Genomic DNA, 22,009 nt, shown 5'->3' on the forward strand with positions numbered 1-22,009 from the left:
ATTTGATAGTCTCTAGGGATTAAATAATACTCAAACAAGTTTCTAATATATTACTTTAAATAATTCTTCCTCTTCCCTTAATCCGTGTGTGTGTTTGTGTGTGTGTGTTCCCTTAGTTCTTCAATTGCTGAAATTGTAGCTACCGAAATATCTTCCACAGATGAGGTCTTTTACCACCAGACTTGGGTCAAACATTGTAGATGGTCACATCACCTGGCACAGGTGGTCAAGCTTTGGTTGCTGTTCATAGAGGGGAGGGTTCCCAAAAGGCAATGGAGAAGAGATGAAGTTTGTTAAAGCAAAGCTTATATATAGGTCCTGCAGGCAGTCAGACAACTGGTCATTCCTAGGGATGAACAGAGAGGGCGCCCTTCCCCAGAGGCGAGAACAGCCAGGACACAGTGGTGGGGCAAGCCAGGAGGAAGCCCGCGGGGTTCTCACAGAGCAGCCTGGTTGGATTTAAGGGCACTGGACAACGAACGCCAGGAGAGCTAGGAGGTGGGCTCTTCGCGGGAGGCCACAGAGCGGATCACCAGGGCGCAGTCGCCGCGTAGTTGAAGTTTCCCTAAAGTCTCAGTGGGGCTTTCCCTCCCGTGCAGAGCCCGCTTCCTGAGTATCTAGTCCCGGAGGCTCCGCGCCGTTTCCCGCCCCCCCCCCATCTCTTTCTTGGCCCCAGCTCTGGGCGGTCTCACTGCCGGGCACAGGGCAGCCTTTGCCCGCCTGCCCCACAGCACCAGGCCCGGGCAGCTGCGAGAGGGCGCAGGGGGCGGAGGCGCGGCAGGGGCGGGCTCTACCCCTCCACCCTGTACACACACCTTCTCCCTGTCTGGCTGCGGGGCCTGTGGCAGGAGCGCCTCGCACCGCCAGCCGCGGGGGGCGTGGGATGGGGGCGGCGGGGGAGGGGGGCGCCCGCACTGACTAGAGCCGACCGCGCACTTCCAAAGGGTGTCGGTGCTGCGCTCCCCTCCCGCGGCCCGGGAACTTCAAAGCCGCCCCTGCTGCCCCGGCTGCCTCGCTCCGCTCTGGGGCCTCGCACTCCCGGCTCGGCCGCCTGGTGGCGATGACCTGGGCGCTCCGCTCCGCGCTCCGCCAGGCTCTCCTGCTGCTCGCCGCGGCCGCCGAGCTCTCGGCAGGTACGGTGCGGGTTTTTTTCCCCAGGCGCCCGAGAGGGTGGGAGCTGGGGGCGGTCTGCGGGTGGTCATGGCGGTGGGGGACATCGGGTGCTCCGAGCAAACTGACCTTCGGGGAGGAAGGGGAAGCGCCAGTTGGATTGAGGGGGCGCAGGACGGGGTGCAACGTGGGCACCTGACGTCTGGCAGCTGTAGGGGTAGACAGGAGTGTTGGGGAGGAAGCCACCCGGAAGAGAGAGAAAAAAAGGCAGGAACGTGGGGGAATAAGTAGTAGGGGTGAGGTGGGTGACTAATTTGTGGGCAGTTTGCAGCGGAGAAAATAGTAGAGCGTTTGTGGGCGCGCGCATGGCAGGGAGCTGGGTTCACCCTGCAGGGACCGGGAGGGCTGCAGGTGTGCCTCGGACGCTCTCCGTGCTAAGTCACTGATAGCTGCTCAAGGATGGTGGCGTGGTGGTTGTGGAAGGTGGTGATTTAGTCTGAGTTTTACCCAAAATCCACAGATACCAAGCTATGGAGGCGAGAGTGGGAGCTTAAATCTGTGTGGTTTGCAACGCACATTGCTTTCGAGGTACGATCTTTACTCAGAGTTCCTGGGGAAAAAAATTCTGGCAAGCGCCCCAGAGTTTATAACAGGTCTGTGCCTTGATAGGCTAAATAGAGCCCTCTACCCAATCTAGAAGCCAGACGTTCTTTATAATGTTTACTAGAAAGTGGGGCAAATGCATCTTTGGTAAAATCATAAGGTGCTATGACTAAAAGCCCTTTAACTCTAAAACTATTTTCATTACATTGCCCTGGATTATGTAGAGCAGGAGCAGATTATTTGCTAACTCATTCTTTAAAAATTTCTATCAGATATTGAGGACATTTGCACATAAAAATCTGGTCTTTTCCCATAGAGCTGTATTTTGTCCGAAGCTGATTTTGATGCATTTTTGTTTTCCTAGATGACAGTGTTTGACATTAATAGCTATATCCATGGTGGGTCGTTTTCCTCTCAGTGACATGTGCAAGAGAATGATTTGAATGATATGATTGCTGTCATGTACAGATTTCAGTGTTTCATATGGCCTGAGAGAATCATTAAATACAATATTCAGATACAAATTTGATTATTGAAAAGGATTAATTGATAAAACCTGAGGATTAAAGCATTCCAGTTATCTTTTAGGAAAACAGCCCAAGGCTATCAGAAAGATGATGGAATAGAGTGAAATATTTGCATATAGAGTTAATACATTTATAAATGGGAGAAAACTAACTATAGGAAAGTCTTGTACAAATGGGCAAAAACTCTGCTAACTTGGGATATTGAAAGTGCTCTTGACAATTTAATAGAATTTACAAAAAAGTCTTCAAGATATCACAGTTTTGATGGGGTGAAACAAGCTGTCTGTACAACTCTTTATTTGTAGGAGCTGATAACTTGGCTGCACATATTTGAAAAAACAGATTCAATTATATTTTAATGTAGCTTCAAGCGTATATTTTATTGTATACCCAGAATCTTTAAAAAATTTCAGAGACCTTGAGCATAGCAACATGCCTCATGTTCTCGAAAAGGCATGGAAACTTTTGACATTGAAACATGCAAAAAAGAAAAAAAATAGATCATCCATTCAAAGTTGCTCACTTAAAATTTGAAGTCTAAGAAAAATGCATGACATGGAGTAATACAGTTGAGACATATTTATTGAAGTTAAACTTTTATAAAAAACTTTTCTAAGTCAAGTGCAATCATTTTCAAATCTCCTTAAGAAATTTTTATTCCTCTGCGTCCCACATTGACAATGTATATTGATACTCACAGTATTCATTCTTAACTTTGTGTAAGTCCCTGGCTATTTAGTAGAAAGATTCAAAGTAGTTTTCTTTTGCTTTTCATTTTTTCAATTGGTTTTATCACGTGGTTGCTCAACGGTATTTTTACCTGGTCACTTTTACAAATTACACTGTTAATCATATTGGCCATTTATGGTATGTATTTGCCATTGTTGGAATCTTATGTGAGACATTGTTCTTGATGTAATGACGTAGTCAGTGAAACTTTGTGACAGAAGGTGCCACCTTTCATTTTGTTCTGCAGAGCAGGCCTAGGACTCTAAGTATCTGAACACATGATAAACCAGTAAGCCCTTTTTACTTTGGCTGCTCATTTTCCACATTGTTGTCACCTTAGGGGTGTGCATTGCTCCTTTTTGAGAATCTCAGAAGACAACAGCTGGTGGAAACTTTAAAAAGCTATTTATTGGTCTGTACTGTAATTTTAAAAAGTCAGGCTGGCCAGGTGCAGTGGCTCATGCCTCTAATCTCAGTACTTTGGGAGGCCGAGGCCAGGAAAGCAAGTTCAAGATCTGCCTAGGCAACATAGTGAGATGCTGTCTCTACAAAAAAATTTAAAACAATTAGCCAGGTCTGGTGGCACATACCTGTAGTCCCAGCTAATTGGGAGCCTGAGGCAGGAGAATTGCTCGGAGTTCAAGATTGCAGTGAGTCATGATTGCACCACTGCAATCCAACCTGGGTGACACAGTGAGACACCGTCTCTAAAAACAAAAGAAACGAAAAAATCAGACTGCTCAGAGTTACTTTGATTATCTAGGTTCTGGATGCCTTGATGTTTGATAAGAGAGACTTGATATGGCTTCACAACATTCATTATGTGTACCCAACAAAGAAGTGGCAGAAAATGTCCTAGAGTTCTCTACTTTGAAGCTGTGATTTGGATGTTTCATAGATTTACATATTGTGCATTCTCTTCAAATTTCTTGAAACTCCTTTGTCCTCTGGTTTCAGAAAGGATTATTAAGAGTCTAGAAAGCTGTATGTTGTCACTCCAAAAATGGAATAAGTATTTCCTTAATAACCAGGGTGAGAGTGGGGGTTTCAAGTAATGAGATTCTCTCTGCTCTCCACTTCCCCTGTACCCCTAGAACAAACTACTACTCTCAGTAGTTTCCACTGAGAGTTTTCCACAGTGCTGCTAGAAGTGAAAGTGAAAGCTTGGTGCTGACTGAGTTTATAAATGCAAAAGATGTTGCCACCTTTGTCCTTCTTTAAGCATAGTTATTTGTTGGTTGATTGACACAAATGTGGCAAGAGGCTCCCTGGTTCCAAGGAAGAGACATCTCTGGCCCTGGAGAAACTGTGCATAGAGATTTCCTCTGAATTGTGAAACTCATACAAAAAATAAAGGATTTTGAGGTGTGAAAGTGAGTAGCTAAGGATGAGACTACATTTTTGACCCAAGCAATGGAAGACTTAATTGGATGGGGAAGACTGCTGGAAAGGCTTGTCTGGGAAGAGAAAGGTTGATAGTGATAGATCACAGGACATCAGTTTTGGAGTTTAAATGTTGAGTTTAAAATGCCTCTCAGATGCTGAAATGGAGATGTAAGCAATTGGTTTTTTGGGTCTGAAGTTCAGGGGATAAATCTGGACTGATAAAAAATTGAGAGCCAAGCACATTTATTGATAACTTTTCAAAGATGCATTTAATAGAACCACTTAGCAAATAAGGCACAAAATACCTTGTTAAATTGAATTCCAGATAAACAATGAATACCTTTTTAGTATAATTGCGTCACAAATATGACATGAAACACAAGTATACCAAAAATTAATTGCTGTTTAATTCTAATTTAACTGGGTGTTCTATACTTTTATCTTGTAAATCAACATAAAAGAAATCTTGTTGAGAGATAAACTGTTCCTGATGCATATATTTCTGACTCTTTTATTAAACAGAGAAGTGAGCAAAGTGAACACCTATTTTCCAGTCCTCATCTCTAAAAACCTCTCCGGTTCTAGCTCCATTACTGTCTTCCTGTAGATCTCTGAATGGGTCACTCCCAACATTTTGCACAGGATAGCTCTCTTCTTCTGTGTGAACCTAAAAGGATACCTAGCTTTTCCCAATTCGACATGAGTATCTAGATATGAAAATATGGGTGAAAAAAAAAAAACAAGAATAACTCTTGATTCCCTTGATTCTTGCATGAAAGCAGTTGGTTGTTCCCAAGTTTGCTGTATTTTGGAAGTAGTTATTTTCAGATGCAGTTTTTGAGTAGTTTCCTTTTGAATAAACTTTCATGTTTCTCTTTTAGGGGAAATGCTTTCAGGCAGTAGCCAAGACCCAGTTTGTTGTACTTTTCTTGGCAGTACTTGCATCTCTTGCTGTAAATAAGGTTAAGAGGAGAGAATATTGGATAGAGTTAGGATTAGGGAGGCTGCTGAGCCCTATGGGACCTGTTACTCTGATGTAGTTTGAAGTGTTAGAGCATGTTCCTAAGAGAGCACCGACAAGTTTTTGGGGGAAAGGGCATGGATACATAAATATTCCAAAGCTGCTTAGTTCCTGTCTAGCTTAGTCTTGACCTGTAAGTGTAGCTACCAAATGATTAATGTTATCTTCAGTTTGAGATCTGTAGTGTCCTATAAATGGACAACTGCAGGCATGGTTCATTAAAAAGCTCAAACAGATATGTTGACTTGTATATAGTTTATTTTAATAAATAATGAATAGGAGAATTAATTTTCATATATAACTAGTAAATAGAACAAAACAAAGAAAAATTTCTAAGCATAAAGAGCATACTATGTGTTATACCTTATCATTTACAGGCATGCAGTGTGAAATAAGCACATCATGGAAAATGGGGTATCCATACCCTTAAGCATTTTATCCTTTGAGTTACAAAGAATCCAATTATGTTCTTTAAGTTATTTTAAAATATGCAATTAAGTTATTACTGACTCTAGATATCCTATTGTGCTATAAAATAGTAGGTCTTATTCTCTCTATTTTTTAAATCTTTTAAAAATATATACTTTAAGTTCTGGGAAATGTGCAGGTTTGTTAAATAGGTATACACATGCCATGGTGGTTTGCTGTATCCATCAACCTGTCATCTATATTAGTTATTTCTCTTAATGCTATCCCTCCGCTACACAGCCCCCCAACTCCCCGACAGGACCTGGTGTGTAAAGTTACTTTCCCTGTGTCCATGTGTTCTCATTGTGCAACTCCCACTTATCGGTGAGAACATGCAGTGTTTGGTTTTCTGAAGGATCGGAAATGATGAGAATGATGGTTTCCAGCTTCATCCTTGTCCCTGCAAAGGACATGAACTCATCCTTTTTTATGGCTGCATAGTATTCCATGGCATATATGTGCCACATTTTCTTTGTCCAGTCTATCAGTGATGGACATTTGGATTGGTTCCAAGTCTTTGGAACAGTGTTGTGAACAGTACTGCAATAAACAGCATGTGTGCATATGTCTTCTTAGTAGAATGATTTATAATCCTTTGAGCATATACCCAGTAATGGGATTTCTGGGTCAAATGGTATTTCTGGTTCTAGATCCTTGAGGAATTGACACACTGTCTTCCACAATGGTTGAACTAATTTATAGACCAACCAACAGTGTAAAAGCATTCCAATTTCTCCACATACTCTCCAGTATCTGTTGTTTCCAGACTTTTCAATGATCACCATCCTAACTGGCATGAGATGATCTCTCATTGTGGTTTTGATTTGCATTTCTCTAATGACCCATTTTTTTTTATACCATTAACTGTCCCCACCTCCCCCCAAACCCCCACTACCCTTCCCAGCCTCTGCTAACCATCCTTCTACTCTCTCTGACCATGAGTTTATTTTTTTGATTTTTAGATCCCACAAATAAGTGAGAACATGAAATGTTTGTTTTTCTGTTCCTGGCTTATTTCACTTAACATAATGATCTCCACTTCCATCCAGGTGGTTGCAAATGACTGGCTCTCATTCTTTTTTATGGCTGAATATACTCCATTGTATATATGTACCACAGTTTCTTTATTCATTCATCTGTTGAGGGAAACTTAGGTTGCTTCCAAATCTTAGCTATTGTAAATAGTGCTGCAACAAACAAGGGAACATGGGAGTGCAGATCTCTTTCATATACTGATTTTCTTTCTTCTGGGTTATATCCAGCAGTGGGATTGCTGGATCATATGGTAGCTCAAGTTTTAATTTATTGAGGAACCTCCAGACTGTTCTTCTTAGTGGTTGTACTAGTTTACAATCCTTTCAACAGTGTACAAGGGTTCCTTTTTCTCCACATCCTTGCCAACATTTGTTATGGCCTGTCTTTGGGATGTAAGCCATTTTAACTAGGATGAGATGATATCATTGTAGTTTTTATTTGCATTTCTTTGACGATCAATGATGTTGAGCACCTTTTCATATGCTGTTTGCTATTTGTATGTCATCTTCTGAAAAAAGGCTACTCAAATCTTTTGTCAATTTTTTCATTGGATTATTAGATTTTTTTCCCTATAGACTTGTTTTACCTCCTTTCTGGATGTTAATTCTGAATATTATTTTCTTGTGAGAGGGGTAGTTTGCAAATATTTTCTCCTGTTCCGTGGATTGTCTTTTCACTTTGTTGACTGTATCCTTTACCATGCAGAAGCTTTTTAACTTGATGTGATCCCATTTGTCCATGTTTGGTTTAGGTGCCTGTGCTTGTGGGATATTACTCAAGAAATATTCGCACAAACCAATATCCTGGAGATTTTTCCCAATGTTTTCTTGTAGTAGTTTCATGTTTTGAGGTCTTAAATCCATTTTGATTTTTTTTTGGTATGTAATGAGAGATAGGAGTCTAGTTTCATTCTTCTGCATATGGATATTCAGTTTTCCCAGTGTTAATTATTGAAGAGACTGTCCTTTCCCCAGTGTATATTCTTGGCACCTTTGTCACTGCAGGTGATGAGTTCACTGCAGGTGAGTGGATTTGTTTCTGGGTTCTCTATTCTGTTCCACTTGTCTATGTGTCATTTTTAATGTCAGTACCATGCTGCTTTGGTTACTGTAGCTCTGTAGTATAATTTGAAGTCAGATAATGTGATTCTTCCAGTGTTGTTCTTTTTGCTTAGGATAGCTTTGACTGTTCTGGAATTCTTGTTGTTCCATATAAATGTTAGGATTTCTTTTTCTATTTCTGTGAAGAATATCCTAAGTTATATCTTATCATTTGTATCTTTGAGGTTTCCTCTTGGTTTTCCATTGTTTTGGCTTTCTAGGTCTTATATTTTTCACAGTCAATAGTCAAAATCTCAAGATTTATCCTTACATTGTTTAAGAAATTGGGATAGTTTGTTTAAGAAATTGGGATATGTTCATAAATGATATAGAAATTACTCTTGCTAATGGGACTAGGAATACCCAAACACTATATTCTGAGTCCCATCTTCAGTTAAGAGGTGATATCTAGAAAAAGGAGGTGAAACAAGGCAAAGTAACTTTTTCTTATTACTTGAAGCTTTTGCCCCCAGTTGCATGGCAGACTTGAATACATTCTTCTTTTCTATACAACTAAATAGCCTAAGGATAAAGGCAGGGGAGCCGTGATAAAACTGAACCCTGGATCCTAACGCTAGGAAACCATCAAAGGCCATTCAACCCTAGCAAAATGAAGCCATAGAGGCTATGGAGCAAGGAATCTCTATTTACAATACCTCACATTAGTCCAGCTCTTATGGAAACTCTGTCAGGAGTTCCAGATAATAATCTCAGGGGCAACTGCTAAGTAAGGGAAAAAGTAGCAAGTCTGTGGAGAGAGGTGGTAGGATCTCTTTTACCAAGGAAGCAGACTGTACCCTTCCCACACTTGCTGTGTAAAACATGGAAGACAGGGCCGTGATTATGAGCCCCATGTTTTTCTTGTTCTTTGAAAGCTGGATCCCTAAAGCATGTGGGGCCACTTGGTTCCCTGAAATCTGAACAATACAAATCACTACTCCTCCTACCTAAGGATCCAGTAAAAAGTAAAAGGGTGGTGGAGGTGAGTGGGAGTATGAAACAGACAAGGAAGACTTTATTTCCATAGAAGCAAACGCTTTACTACTTCTCAGGGGCTACCCTTGCCTCATCATGTGCCCTTGAGTTCACCGCTCTGATTGGCCAGCCAGGATAACACGGCTCAGCTCTGTCCTGATTCTTCACTTCTTTTCCTCTAGAATAACTTCTCCTTTCGGTTGTTCTCTTCTGTCTTGTAGAGAGTAGGCATGCAAAGATACTTGGAGCTGTTTTAAATTAATCCCAAGAATTCATGGGTGAATCACTCAGTATGACTCAAGAGCTTGGCTTATTATTATTTTTTTAAAACAATTTAAATTTGCCAATGACTTAAACATCCCAGATTAGATCAATCCACTTTTTCATTAAACTTTTCCCTTCAAGAAAATCATTAGGATGCCCCCGTTTTGAAAGCGAAACACACATTTTCGCCCCATCTGTTTTGTCATTGTTATCTCATGGTTAGTAAAAAGACAGGGATGGATGCCATATCTCTCCATCTTGATTAAGTACCTTATACAACTCCATGTTGACTTAAATAAAGACTGAATGATCAAAAGCAGGATTAGAAAAAAATCTAATTCATCAGGATGTGGACATGTTCAAATAGCTGAAAGACCAGATTTTGAATGTTCTCAACATAAATAAATGATACATGTTTGAGGTGGTGGATATGCTAATTCTCCCATGTGATCATTGTACATCACATACATGTATCAAAACATACATCACACCCCATAAATATGTACAATTATGTGTCAATTAAAAATAATAATTAAAAACAACAAATGTTTAGTTTTTTTTAATGCATGCATATCCAAGAGATGTTAATTCAGAAGCTGGTAATCCAGATTCATACAGCTTTAAAAAACCAAATTGTTTTACAACAGAGCCAAAATATATTAAAGAGTGTTAACTAATCACATCTCACAACTTTATCTGATGAAATTTTTCTGGCCTACTCACCTGGAAGTGTATTTTTTTTTCTCTGTTATCCCCATTTTCCTTCTGCAAGAGTAAAAATTCTACTCAGTGGACATTTGCCTGCTCTGATAGTCATGGTGAGATTGTGTTCTCACTTAAATCATGCTTACAATCTGTCATTTATATTTCCAGAAAATAGACGTTACACAAAATTTGACAGATTGAATACAGAATAATTATATAATTAGCAGAAGATTCCTTATAGGATAATAAGTGTGTAACTGAATGAAACTCTTTTTAAAAATCTTCCTTCCCTGCAGCTGCTCTTTAGCTATGTTATATTAAAAGGCATTCCTTTTTGTAGAGAGAAGAAAGTTGATGTTATTAAAACAACCGGACCCCTTTAGAAATATTGAGAGTTATTGTACCAAATCAAGATGATGTTCCCCAGAATGGCTTTTACTCAACTATGCTTTGGATATTGCCATTATCATGCAGGTTTTTTTTTTTTGGCCATATTTCCTTATTATCCTTTTAATATTTATAAGCTTTGTAGTGATGGCCCCTTTAATATTTCTGACATAGGAAATTTGATTTTTCTTTCTTTTTACCATGATCAGTCTAGCTGGAGGTTTATCAATTCTATTGATTTCTTGTAAATACATAATTTTTGGTTTTATTTATTTTCTCTATTTGTTTTCAGTTATTTTCTGTTCTTTGTTATTTTCTTTATCTGCTTTCTTTATGTTTAATTTATTGCTTTTTATCCTTTAGTGGGTATATTATATCAAGTGTTGCCATATTTTCTCAAAGGTCAGTGTTTATTCTATTTTAGGCTTGTGAACCAAAGTCTCTGTTGCATCTGCCTCTGTAGTATGAAGGCAGCCATGGACTATACATAAACGGGTAGATGTTGCCGCATTTCAATAAAACCTTATTTATAGCCAATGGGCCATAGTTTGCGGTCCTTAAATTATTCATTTAAGCCCTTTCCTCTTTTGTAATATAAGTATTTAACGTCTAAGTTTGTCTCGCAGCAACTACTTCAGCTCATCCATAAATTGTACTATTGTGTTTTTATTTATACTGAGTTCAAAATATTTCCTAGTTTCCTTTGTAATTTCTTGGAGCCCATGTGTTATTTGGATTAACTGCCAAATATTTTAGTAATTTTCAGATTTTTTTTAATCAAATTCCACTTTAAATCCATTTGGAATGAAATAACATAATCTATATGATTTTATTTATTTTGAATTCATTCATATTTGTTTTATACCCTGGCATATGTCTGACCTTGTGAATATTCCGTATGTACTTGAAAATACTATGGATTCCACTTTGGATAAGTGGAGTATTCTGTAAGTGTTATTTAGGTCAAGATGCTCACCAGTATTATTGAAGTCTTTTCTATCTTTACTGATTTTCTGTCTTCTTGTTTCACCAGTTATTGAGACAGGGTTGTTGACATCTCTAATTTACTTGTGGATTTTTTTGTTTTTTAAATTGTTGCTTCCTATATTTGAAGATTTTGTTTTTGGGCATATATACAATTAGGATTATTATGTCCTCTTGATTCATACTTATGATTGGAAAAACTCCTACTTTATCCCTGGTAGCATTTGTTATGATATGCTTCTCTTTATTACTGGTAATATGCTTTGCCTTGAGGTCCACTATGTTGATATTAATATAACTATTCCACATTTCTTATGGTTAATATTTATATATCTACTTTTTAAAAATTATTGATATAGTTACTCTGTTACTCCAGTTTTCTTGTGCTGAATGTCTACGTTACAGATTTTCCATTCTTTTATGCTTACCTCATATATATCTTTATATTAAATTGGCTTCTTGTAGAGAGCATATATTTGGGTTCTGCTTTTTAAAATTTTGTCTTACATACTTGTCTTTTAACTGGAGCATTTACAACATATACATTTAATGTATTTACCAATATGGTTGTATATAAATATGTCATCTTGTTATTTTTTATTTATTTATTTATTTATTTATTTGCTGTATTTCTTTTTTTTTTTTTAATTTTTTATTGGATTATAGGTTTTGGGGTACATGAGCAGAGCATGCAAGACAGTTGCGTAGGTACACACATGGCAGTGTGCTTTGCTTTTCTTCTCCCCTTCACCCACATTTGGCATTTCTCCCCAGGCTATCCCTCCTCACCTCCCCCTCCCACTGGCCCTCCCCTTTCCCCCCCAATAGACCCCAGTGTTTAGTACTCCCCTTTCTATGTCCATGTGTTCTCATTTTTCATCACCCACCTATGAGTGAGAATATGCGGTGTTTCATTTTCTGTTCTTGTGTCAGTTTGCTGAGGATGATGTTCTCCAGATTCGTCCATGTCCCTACAAATGACACAAACTCATCATTTCTGATTGCTGCATAATATTCCATGGTGTATATGTGCCACATTTTTCCAATCCAGTCTATTATCAATGGGCATTTGGGTTGATTCCAGGTCTTTGCTATTGTAAACAGTGCTGCAATGAACATTCGTGTACATGTGTCCTTATAGTAGAACGATTTATAGTCTTTTGGATATATACCCAGTAATGGGATTGCTGGGTCAAATGGAATTTCTATTTCTAAGGCCTTGAGGAATCGCCACACTGTCTTCCACAATGGTTGAACTAATTTACACTCCCACCAACAATGTAAAAGTGTTCCTTTTGCTCCACATCCTCTCCAGCATCTGTTGTCTCCAGATTTTTTAATGATCGCCATTCTAACTGGCGTGAGATGGTATCTCAATGTGGTTTTGATTTGCATCTCTCTGATGACCAGTGACGATGAGCATTTTTTCATATGATTGTTGGCCTCATATATGTCTTCTTTCGTAAAGTATCTGTTTGTGTCCTTTGCCCACTTTTGAATGGGCTTGTTTGTTTTCTTCCTGTAAATCTGTTTGAGTTCTTTGTAAATTCTGGATATCAGCCCTTTGTCAGATGGGTAGACTGCGAAAATCTTTTCCCATTCTGTTGGTTGCCGATCCACTCTAGTGACTGTTTCTTTTGCCGTGCAGAAGCTGTGGAGTTTCATTAGGTCTCATTTGTCTATTTTGGCTTTTGTTGCCAATGCTTTTGGTGTTTTGTTCATGAAGTCCTTGCCTACTCCTATGTCTTGTATAGTTTTGCCTAGATTTCCTTCTAGGGTTTTTATGGTTCCAGGTCTTATGTTTAAGTCTTTAATCCATCTGGAGTTAATTTTAGTGTAAGGTGTCAGGAAGGGGTCCAGTTTCTGCTTTCTGCACATGGCTAACCAGTTTTCCCAACACCATTTGTTAAACATGGAATCCTTTCCCCATTGCTTGTTTTTGTCAGGTTTATCAAAGATTGTATAGTTGTATGTATGTTGTGTTGCCTCCGGTGCCTCTGTTTTGCTCCATTGGTCTATATCTCTGTTTTGGTACCAGTACCATGCTGTTTTGATTACTGTAGCCTTGTAGTATAGTTTGAAATCCGGTAGTGTGATGCCCCCCGCTGTGTTCTTTTTGCTTAGAATTGACTTGGCTATGCGGGCTCTCTTTTGGTTCCATATGAAGTTCATGGTGGTTTTTTCCAGTTCTGTGAAGAATGTCAATGGTAGCTTGATGGGGATAGCGTTGATTCTGTAAATTACTTTGGGCAGTATAGCCATTTTCACGATATTAATTCTTCCTAACCATGAACATGGAATGTTTCTCCATCTGTTTGTGTCCTCTCTGATTTCGTTGAGCAGTGGTTTGTAGTTCTCCTTGAAGAGGTCTCTTACGTTCCTTGTGAGTTGTATTCCAAGGTATTTTCTTCTTTTTGTAGCAATTGCAAATGGCAGTTCGCTCTTGATTTGGCTTTCTTTAAGTCTGTTATTGGTGTAGACGAATGCTTGTGATTTTTGCACATTGATTTTATATCCTGAGACTTTGCTGAAGTTGCTTATCAGTTTCAGGAGTTTTTGGGCTGAGGCAATGGGGTCTTCTAGGTATACTATCATGTCGTCTGCAAATAGAGACAATTTGGCTTCCACCTTTCCTATTTGATTACCCTTTATTTCTTTTTTTTGCCTGATTGCTCTGGCTAGAACTTCCAGTACTATATTGAATAGGAGTGGTGAGAGAGGGCATCCTTGTCTAGTGCCGGATTTTAAAGGGAATGCTTCCAGTTTTTGCCCATTAAGTATGATATTGGCTGTTGGTTTGTCATAAATAGCTTTTATTACTTTGAGATACGTTCCATCGATACCGAGTTTATTGAGGGTTTTTAGCATAAAGGGCTGTTGAATTTTGTCAAATGCCTTCTCTGCGTCAATTGAGATAATCATGTGGTTTTTGTTTTTGGTTCTGTTTATGTGGTGAATTATGTTGATAGACTTGCGTATGTTGAACCAGCCTTGCATCCCTGGGATGAATCCTACTTGATCATGATGAATAAGTTTTTTGATTTGCTGTTGCAATCGGCTTGCCAATATTTTATTGAAGATTTTGCATCTGTGTTCATCATGGATATTGGCCTGAAGTTTTCTTTTCTTGTTGGGTCTCTGCCGGGTTTTGGTATCAGGATGATATTGGTCTCATAAAATGATTTGGGAAGGATTCCCTCTTTTTGGATTGTTTGAAATAGTTTTAGAAGGAATGGTACCAGCTCCTCCTTGTGTGTCTGGTAGAATTCGGCTGTGAACCCATCTGGACCTGGGCTTTTTTTGTGTGGTAGGCTGTTAATTGCTGCCTCAACTTCAGACCTTGTTATTGGTCTATTCATAGTTTCAGCTTCCTCCTGGTTTAGGCTTGGGAGGACACAGTAGTCCAGGAATTTATCCATTTCTTCCAGGTTTACTAGTTTATCCGCATAGAGTTGTTTGTAATATTCTCTGATGATGGTTTGAATTTCTGTGGAATCTGTGGTGATTTCCCCTTTATCATTTTTTATTGCATCTATTTGGTTGTTCTCTCTTTTCTTTTTCATCAATCTGGCTAGTGGTCTGTCTATTTTGTTGATATTTTCAAAAAACCAGCTCTTGGATTTATTGATTTTTTGAAGGGTTTTTCGTGTCTCAATCTCCTTCAGCTCAGCTCTGATCTTAGTTATTTCTTGTCTTCTGCTGGGTTTTGATTATTTTTGATCATGCTCCTCTAGCTCTTTCAATTTTGACGATAGGGTGTCAATTTTGGATCTCTCCATTCTCCTCATATGGGCACTTATTGCTATATACTTTCCTCTAGAGACTGCTTTAAATGTGTCCCAGAGGTTCTGGCACTTTGTGTCTTCATTCTCATTGGTTTTGAAGAACTTCTTTATTTCTGCCTTCATTTCGTTGTTTACCCAGTCAACATTCAAGAGCCAGTTGTTCAGTTTCCATGAAGCTGTGAGGTTCTGGGTCGGTTTCTGAATTCTGAGTTCTAACTTGATTGCACTATGGTCTGAGAGGCTGTTTGTTATGATTTCAGTTGTTTTGCATTTGCTGAGCAGTGCTTTACTTCCAATTATGTGGTCAATTTTAGAGTAGGTGTGATGTGGTGCTGAGAACAATGTGTATTCTGTGGATTTGGGGTGGAGAGTTCTGTAAATGTCTATCAGGTTTGCTTGCTCCAGGTCTGAGTTCAAGCACTGGATATCCTTGTTGATTTTCTGTCTGGTTGATCTGTCTAGTATTGACAGTGGAGTGTTAAAGTCTCCCACTATTATTGTGTGGGAGTCTAAGTCCTTTTGTAAATCATTAAGAACTTGCCTTATGTATCTGGGTGCTCCTGCATTGGGTCCATATATGTTTAGGATCGTTAGCTCTTCTTGTTTTATTGATCCTTTTACCATTATGTAATGGCCTTTTTTGTCTCTTTTGATCTTTGTTGCTTTAAAGTCTATTTTATCAGAGATGAGAATTGCAACTCCTGCTTTTTTTTGCTTTCCATTAGCTTGGTAAATCTTCCTCCATCCCTTTATTTTGAGCCTTTGTGTATCCTTGCATGTGAGATGGGTTTCCTGGATACAGCACACTGATGGGTTTTGGCTTTTTATCCAATTTGCCAGTCTGTGTCTTTTGATTGGTGCATTTAGTCCATTTACATTTAGGGTTAAGATTGTTATGTGTGAATTTGATACTGCCATTTTGATGCTAAGTGGCTGTTTTGCCTGTTAGTTGTTGTAGATTCTTCATTATGTTGAAGCTCTTTAGCATTCAGTGTGAATTTGGAATGGCTGGTACTGGTTGATCCATTCTATGTGTAATGCCTCTTTTAGGAGCTCTTGTAAAGCAGGCCTGGTGGTGACAAAATCTCTGAGTACTTGCTTGTTCACAAAGGATTTTATTTTTCCTTCACTTCTGAAGCTCAGTTTGGCTGGATATGAAATTCTGGGTTGAAAGTTCTTTTCTTTAAGAATGTTGAATATTGGCCCCCACTCTCTTCTGGCTTGTAGTGTTTTTGCCGAGAGATCTGCTGTGAGTCTGATGGGCTTCCCTTTGTGGGTGACCCGACCTTTCTCTCTGGCTGCCCTTAGTATTCTCTCCTTTATTTCAACCCTGTTGAATCTGACGATTATGTGCCTTGGGGTTGCTCTTCTTGCAGAATATCTTTGTGGTGTTCTCTGTATTTCCTGCAATTGAGTGTTGGCCTGCCTTGCTAGGTGGGGGAAATTTTCCTGGATAATGTCCCGAAGAGTATTTTCCAGCTTGGTTTCATTCTCTTCATCCCCTTCTGGTACACCTATCAAACGTAGGTTAGGTCTTTTCACATAGTCCCACATTTCTTGGAGACTTTGTTCATTTCTTTTTGCGCTTTTTTCTCTAATCTTGGTTTCTCATTTTATTTCATTGAGTTGGTCTTCGACTTCAGATATTCTTTCTTCTGCTTGGTCAATTCAGCTATTGAAACTTGTGTTTGCTACGCGAAGTTCTCGTATTGTGTTTTTCAGCTCCTTTAATTCATTCATATTCCTCTCTAAGTTATCCATTCTTGTTATCATTTCCTCGAATCTTTTTTCAAATCTTTTTTCAAGGTTCTTAGTTTCTTTGCATTGATTTAATACATGATCTTTTAGCTCACAAAAGTTTCTCATTATCCATCTTCTGAAGTCTAATTCCGTCATTTCGTCGCAGTCATTCTCCGTCCAGCTTTGTTCCCTTGCTGGTGAGGAGTTTTGGTCCTTTCTAGGAGGCGAGGTGTTCTGGTTTCGGGTGTTTTCCTCCTTTTTGCGCTGGTTTCTTCCCATCTTTGTGGATTTTTCCGCTGGTCGTCTGCGTAGTTGCTGACTTTTCGATTGGGTCTCTGAGTGGACACCCAGAATGTTGATGATGAAGTATTTCTGTTGCTTGGATTTCCTTCTACCAGTCTAACCCCTTCGCTGTACGACTGCTGAGGTCTGCTCCAGACCCTGCTTGTCTGGGGTGCACCTCTAGCAGCTGTGGCACAGCGAGGGATGCTACCAGTTTCTTTCTCTGCTATCTTTGTCCCAGGATGATGCCTGCCTAATGTCAGTCTTTTGGATATAGAGGGGTCAGGTAGCTGCTTGAGGAGACAGTTTGTACTTTATATGGGCTTAATTGCTGAGCTGTGAGCTCTGTTGTTCATTCAGGGCTGTTAGGCTGCTATGTTTGATTCTGCTGCAACAGAGCTCATTTAAAAACCCTTTTTTTTTTTTCCTCAAATGCTCTGTGTTGAGGGGTTTGGGCTTTATTTTTGGATGTTTGATGAGGTGTCCTGCCCAGCTAGAAGGCAGACTAGCCACTGTTTGGCTGCCGAGGCTCCGCCCTGCTGTTGTTTGATTCGCCCTGTTCCTGCAGGCTCTGCTGTGCTCTCCGCCACGCCCTGCGGCGGAGTCTTTTCGTTGTAGCATGTTGCCTCGGCAATGGCAGGCTGCGTCAGCAGTGGGCGTGTATCTCAGTAGGGACGGGTTGCCTCGGCAACGGCTGGCTGCGTCAGCAGTGGGCGTGTATCTCAGTTGGGGCGGGTTGCCTCGGCAACGGCTGGCTGCGTGGGCGTGTATCTCAGTTGGGGCGGGTTGCCTCCGTAGTGGTGGACGCCCCTCCCCCACAGAGCATCTCAGACCGTCTGCTCGGGATAATTTTAAATCGCGGTTTTGTTCGTCCCACTGGGTATCCCAAACGATCTGATCCTGCAATCCCCTGGGCTGGCCTACTGTCCAAGTCTCGTTCAGTCTCAAGTCCAGCCCTCTCAAGTCTCAGGTTGCCGGTTCAACAGGGCACCCAAACAAGTGCGCCCTGTGGGGATTGCTGGGTAGGGCCGGCCGCCGCCGCCCCGGCTGCCGGCTTTGCCAGGCAGACTACTGCCTGGTGTCCCGTTTCTTTTTTATACTTGGGAGTTTCCCCGTTCTGTGGGCAACAACGATCAGTCTGGAAATGCAGCTCAGACTCACCATTTGCGGATTCAACGCGAGCTCCAATCCTGGGTTGTTCTCACAGCGCCCTCTTGAGTCCTTCCCCCATCTTGTTATTTTTATATATCTTCTTTCATTTCTCCCTCTTGCTTTCATTTGGATAAATTGACTAAATATTAGCTTTATATATTATTTTCACTACTAGTTTCTAAGCTATGCCTCTTTATTTTTAGTGATTGTTCCAAAATTTATGATCTCTTTGATTAACATAGTTTATTTAATAACCTTACCATCATATGCCTCCATTTCCATCTCTTCATCTTTTGTGCTATTAATCTCATGTTTTACTTCTAAATATTTCATAAACCTTGAAACACAGAGTTATTATTTTGGCTTTAAGTATTTAGTTACCTTTAAAGAAATTTTAAAAATGAATGTACTGTTTTACATTTACCCACCTGTTTATCACTTTTATTACTCTTCATTACTTCTTTCTTTTTAAATTTTCTTTTTTTTATTGCATTTTAGGTTTTGGGGTACATGTGAAGAATATGCAAGATAGTTGCATCGGTATACACGTGGCAGTGTGATTTGCTGCCTTCCTCCCCTTCACCTGTATCTGGCATTTCTCCCCATGCTATCTCTCCCCAACACCCCACCCCCCACTGTCCCTCCCCTATTCCCCCCAACAGACCTCAGTGTGTAGTGCTCCCCTCCCTGTGTCCATGTGTTTTCATTGTTCAACATCCACCTATGAGTGAGAACATGTGGTATTTCATTTTCTGTTCTTGTGTCAGTTTACTGAGAATGATGCTCTCCAGGTTCATCCATGGCCCTACAAAGGACACGAACTCATCGTTTTTGATTGCTGCATAATATTCCATGGTGTATATGTGCCACATTTTCCCTGTCCAGTCTATCATCGATGGGCATTTGGGTCGGTTCCAGGTCTTTGCTATTGTAAACAGTGCTGCAATGAACATTCGTGTGCATGTGTCCTTATAGTGGAATGATTTATAGTCCTTAGGATATATACCCAGTAATGAGATTGCTGGGTCAAAAAAATTTCTATTTCTAGGTCCTTGAGGAATCACTACACTGTCTTCGACAATGGTTGAACTAACTTACACTCCCACCAACAGTGTAAAAGTGTTCCTATTTCTCCACATCCTCTCCAGCATCTGTTGTCTCCAGATTTTTTAATGATTGCCATTCTAATTGGCATGAAATGGTATCTCAATGTGGTTTTGATTTGCATTTCTCTAATGACCAGTGATGATGAGCATTTTTTCATATGTTTGTTGGCCTCATGTATGTCTTCTTTTGTAAAATGTCTGTTCATATCCTTTGCCCACTATTTTTTTTTTTTTTTGAGACGGAGTTTCGCTCTTGTTACCCAAGCTGGAGTGCAATGGCACGATCTCGGCTCACTGCAACCTCCGTCTCCTGGGTTCAGGCAATACTCCTGCCTCAACCTCCTAAGTAGCTGGGATTACAGGCATGCACCACTATGCCCAGCTAATTTTTGGTATCTTTAGTAGAGACGGGGTTTCACCATGTTGACAAGGATGGTCTTGATATCTTGACCTCCTGATCCACCCACCTTGGCCTCCCAAAGTGTTGGGATTACAGGCTTGAGCCACCATGCCCGACCCCTCTGCCCACTTTTGAATGGGCTTGTTTGTTTTTTTCTTGTAAATCTGTTTGAGTTCTTTGTAAATTCTGGATATGAACCCTTTGTCAGATGGGTAAACTGCAAAATTTTTTTCCCATTCTGTTGGTTGCCAGTTCACTCTATGACTGTTTCTTTTGCCATGCAGAAGCTGTGGAGTTTGATTAGGTCCCATTTGTCTATTTTGGCTTTTGTTGCCAATGCTTTTGGTGTTTTGGTCATGAAGTCCTTGCCTACTCCTATGTCCTGAATGGTTTTGCCTAGATTTTCTTCTAGGGTTTTTATGGTGTTAGGTCTTATGTTTAAGTCTTTAATCCATCTGGAGTTAATTTTAGTGTAAGGTGTCAGGAAGGGGTCCAGTTTCTGCTTTCTGCACATGGCTAGCCAGTTTTCCCACACCATTTATTAAACAGGGAATCCTTTCCCCTTGGCTTCTTTTTGTCAGGTTTATCAAGGATTGTATGGTTGTAGATATGTTGTGTTGCCTCCGATGCCTCTGTTCTGTTCCATTGGTCTATATCTCTGTTTTGGTACCAGTACCATGCTGTTTTGATTACTGTAGTGTTGTAGTATAGTTTGAAGTCTGGTAGTGTGATGCCTCCTGCTGTGTTCTTTTACTTAGAATTGACTTGGCTATGCGGGCTCTCTTTTGGTTCCATATGAAGTTTAAGGTAGTTTTTTCCAGTTCTGTGAAGAAAGTCATTGGTAGCTTGATGGGGATAGCATTGAATCTGTAAATTACTTCAGGCAGTATGGCCATTTTCACGATATTAATTCTTCCTAACCATGAACATAGAATATTTCTCCATCTGTTTGTGTCCTCTCTGATTTCGTTGAGCAGTGGTTTGTAATTCTCCTAGAAGAGGTCCTTTATGTACCTTGTTAGTTGTATTCCTAGGTATTTTATTCTCTTTGTAGCAATTGTGAATGGCAGATTGTTCTTGATTTGGCTCTCTTTAAGTCTGTTATTGGTGTATAGGAATGCTTGTGATTTTTGCACATTGATTTTGTATCCTGAGACTTTGCTGAAGTTGCTTATCAGTTTCAGGAGATTTTGGGCTGAGACGATGGGGTCTTCTAGGTATACTATCATGTCATCTGCAAATAGAGACAATTTGGCTTCCTCCTTTCCTATTTGAATACGTTTATTACTTTTTCTTGCCTGATTGCTGTGGCTGGAACTTCCAGTACTATATTGAATAGAAGTGGTGAGAGAGGGCATCCTTGTCCAGTGCCAGATTTCAAAGGGAATACTTCTAGTTTTTGCCCATTCAGTATGATATTGGCTGTGGGTTTGTCATAAACAGCTTTTATTATTTTGAGATACGTTCCGTCAATACCGAGTTTATTGAGGGTTTTTAGCATAAAGGGCTGCTGAATATTGTCAAAGGCCTTCTCTGTATCAATTGAGATAATCAAGTGGTTTTTGTTTTTGGTTCTGTTTATGTGGTGAATTACGTTTATAGACTTGCGTATGTTGAACAAGGCTTGCATCCCCAGGATGAATCCTACTTGATCATGGTGGATAAGCTATTTGATGTGCTGTTGCAATCGGCTTGCCAGTATTTGACTGAAGAATTTGCATCTATGTTCACCATGGATATTGGCCTGAAGTTTTGTTTTCTTGTTGAGTCTCTGCTGGGTTTTGGTATCAGAATGATGTTGGTCTCATAAAATGTTTTGGGAAGGATTCCCTCTTTTTGGATTATTTGGAATCGTTTTAGGAGGTATGGTAACAGTTCCTCTTTGTGTGTCTGATAGAATTCGGCTTTGAACCCATCCGGACCTGGGCTTTTTTGTGTGGTATGCTCTTTTTTAGACAGAGTTTCACTCTTGTTTCCCAGGCTGGAGTGCAGTGGCACAATCTCAGCTCACTGCAACTTCCACCTCCTGAGTTCAGACAATTCTCCTGCCTCAGCCTTCTGAGTAGCTGGGATTACAGGCATGCACCACCATGCCCAGATAAATTTTTGTATTTTTAGTAGAGACGGGGTTTCACCATGTTGACCAGGATGGTCTTGATCTCTTGACCTCATGATCCACCCGCCTCGGCCTCCCCAAGTGCTGGGATGTGTGGTAGGCTCTTAATTGCTGCCTCGACTTCAGAACTTGTT

General features: G+C 40.2%; 1 protein-coding gene across 3 annotated transcripts in view; it reads left to right on the forward strand.

Moving 5' to 3' along the window:
* Positions 1–383: 383 nt before the first annotated feature.
* Positions 384–22,009, forward strand: part of ACVR1C (activin A receptor type 1C) — a 152,515-nt gene continuing 130,889 nt past the window's right edge. The window contains exon 1 of one of the 3 annotated variants that reach the window (XM_035304850.3): positions 384–498. Coding sequence is in view for 1 of the 3 variants with exons in the window: in XM_008998868.5 (XP_008997116.1) it covers positions 1,061–1,133 (73 nt within the window). In the remaining 2 variants the exon portion in view is untranslated. Of the gene's footprint in view, positions 499–824; positions 1,134–1,488; positions 1,699–22,009 lie in introns of those variants that run through there. The other 2 variants (XM_008998868.5, XM_078327722.1) reach the window with 2 other exon arrangements.

Source organism: Callithrix jacchus, chromosome 6 (assembly GCF_049354715.1).
Source record: "Callithrix jacchus isolate 240 chromosome 6, calJac240_pri, whole genome shotgun sequence".
Lineage (NCBI taxonomy): Eukaryota > Metazoa > Chordata > Mammalia > Primates > Cebidae > Callithrix > Callithrix jacchus.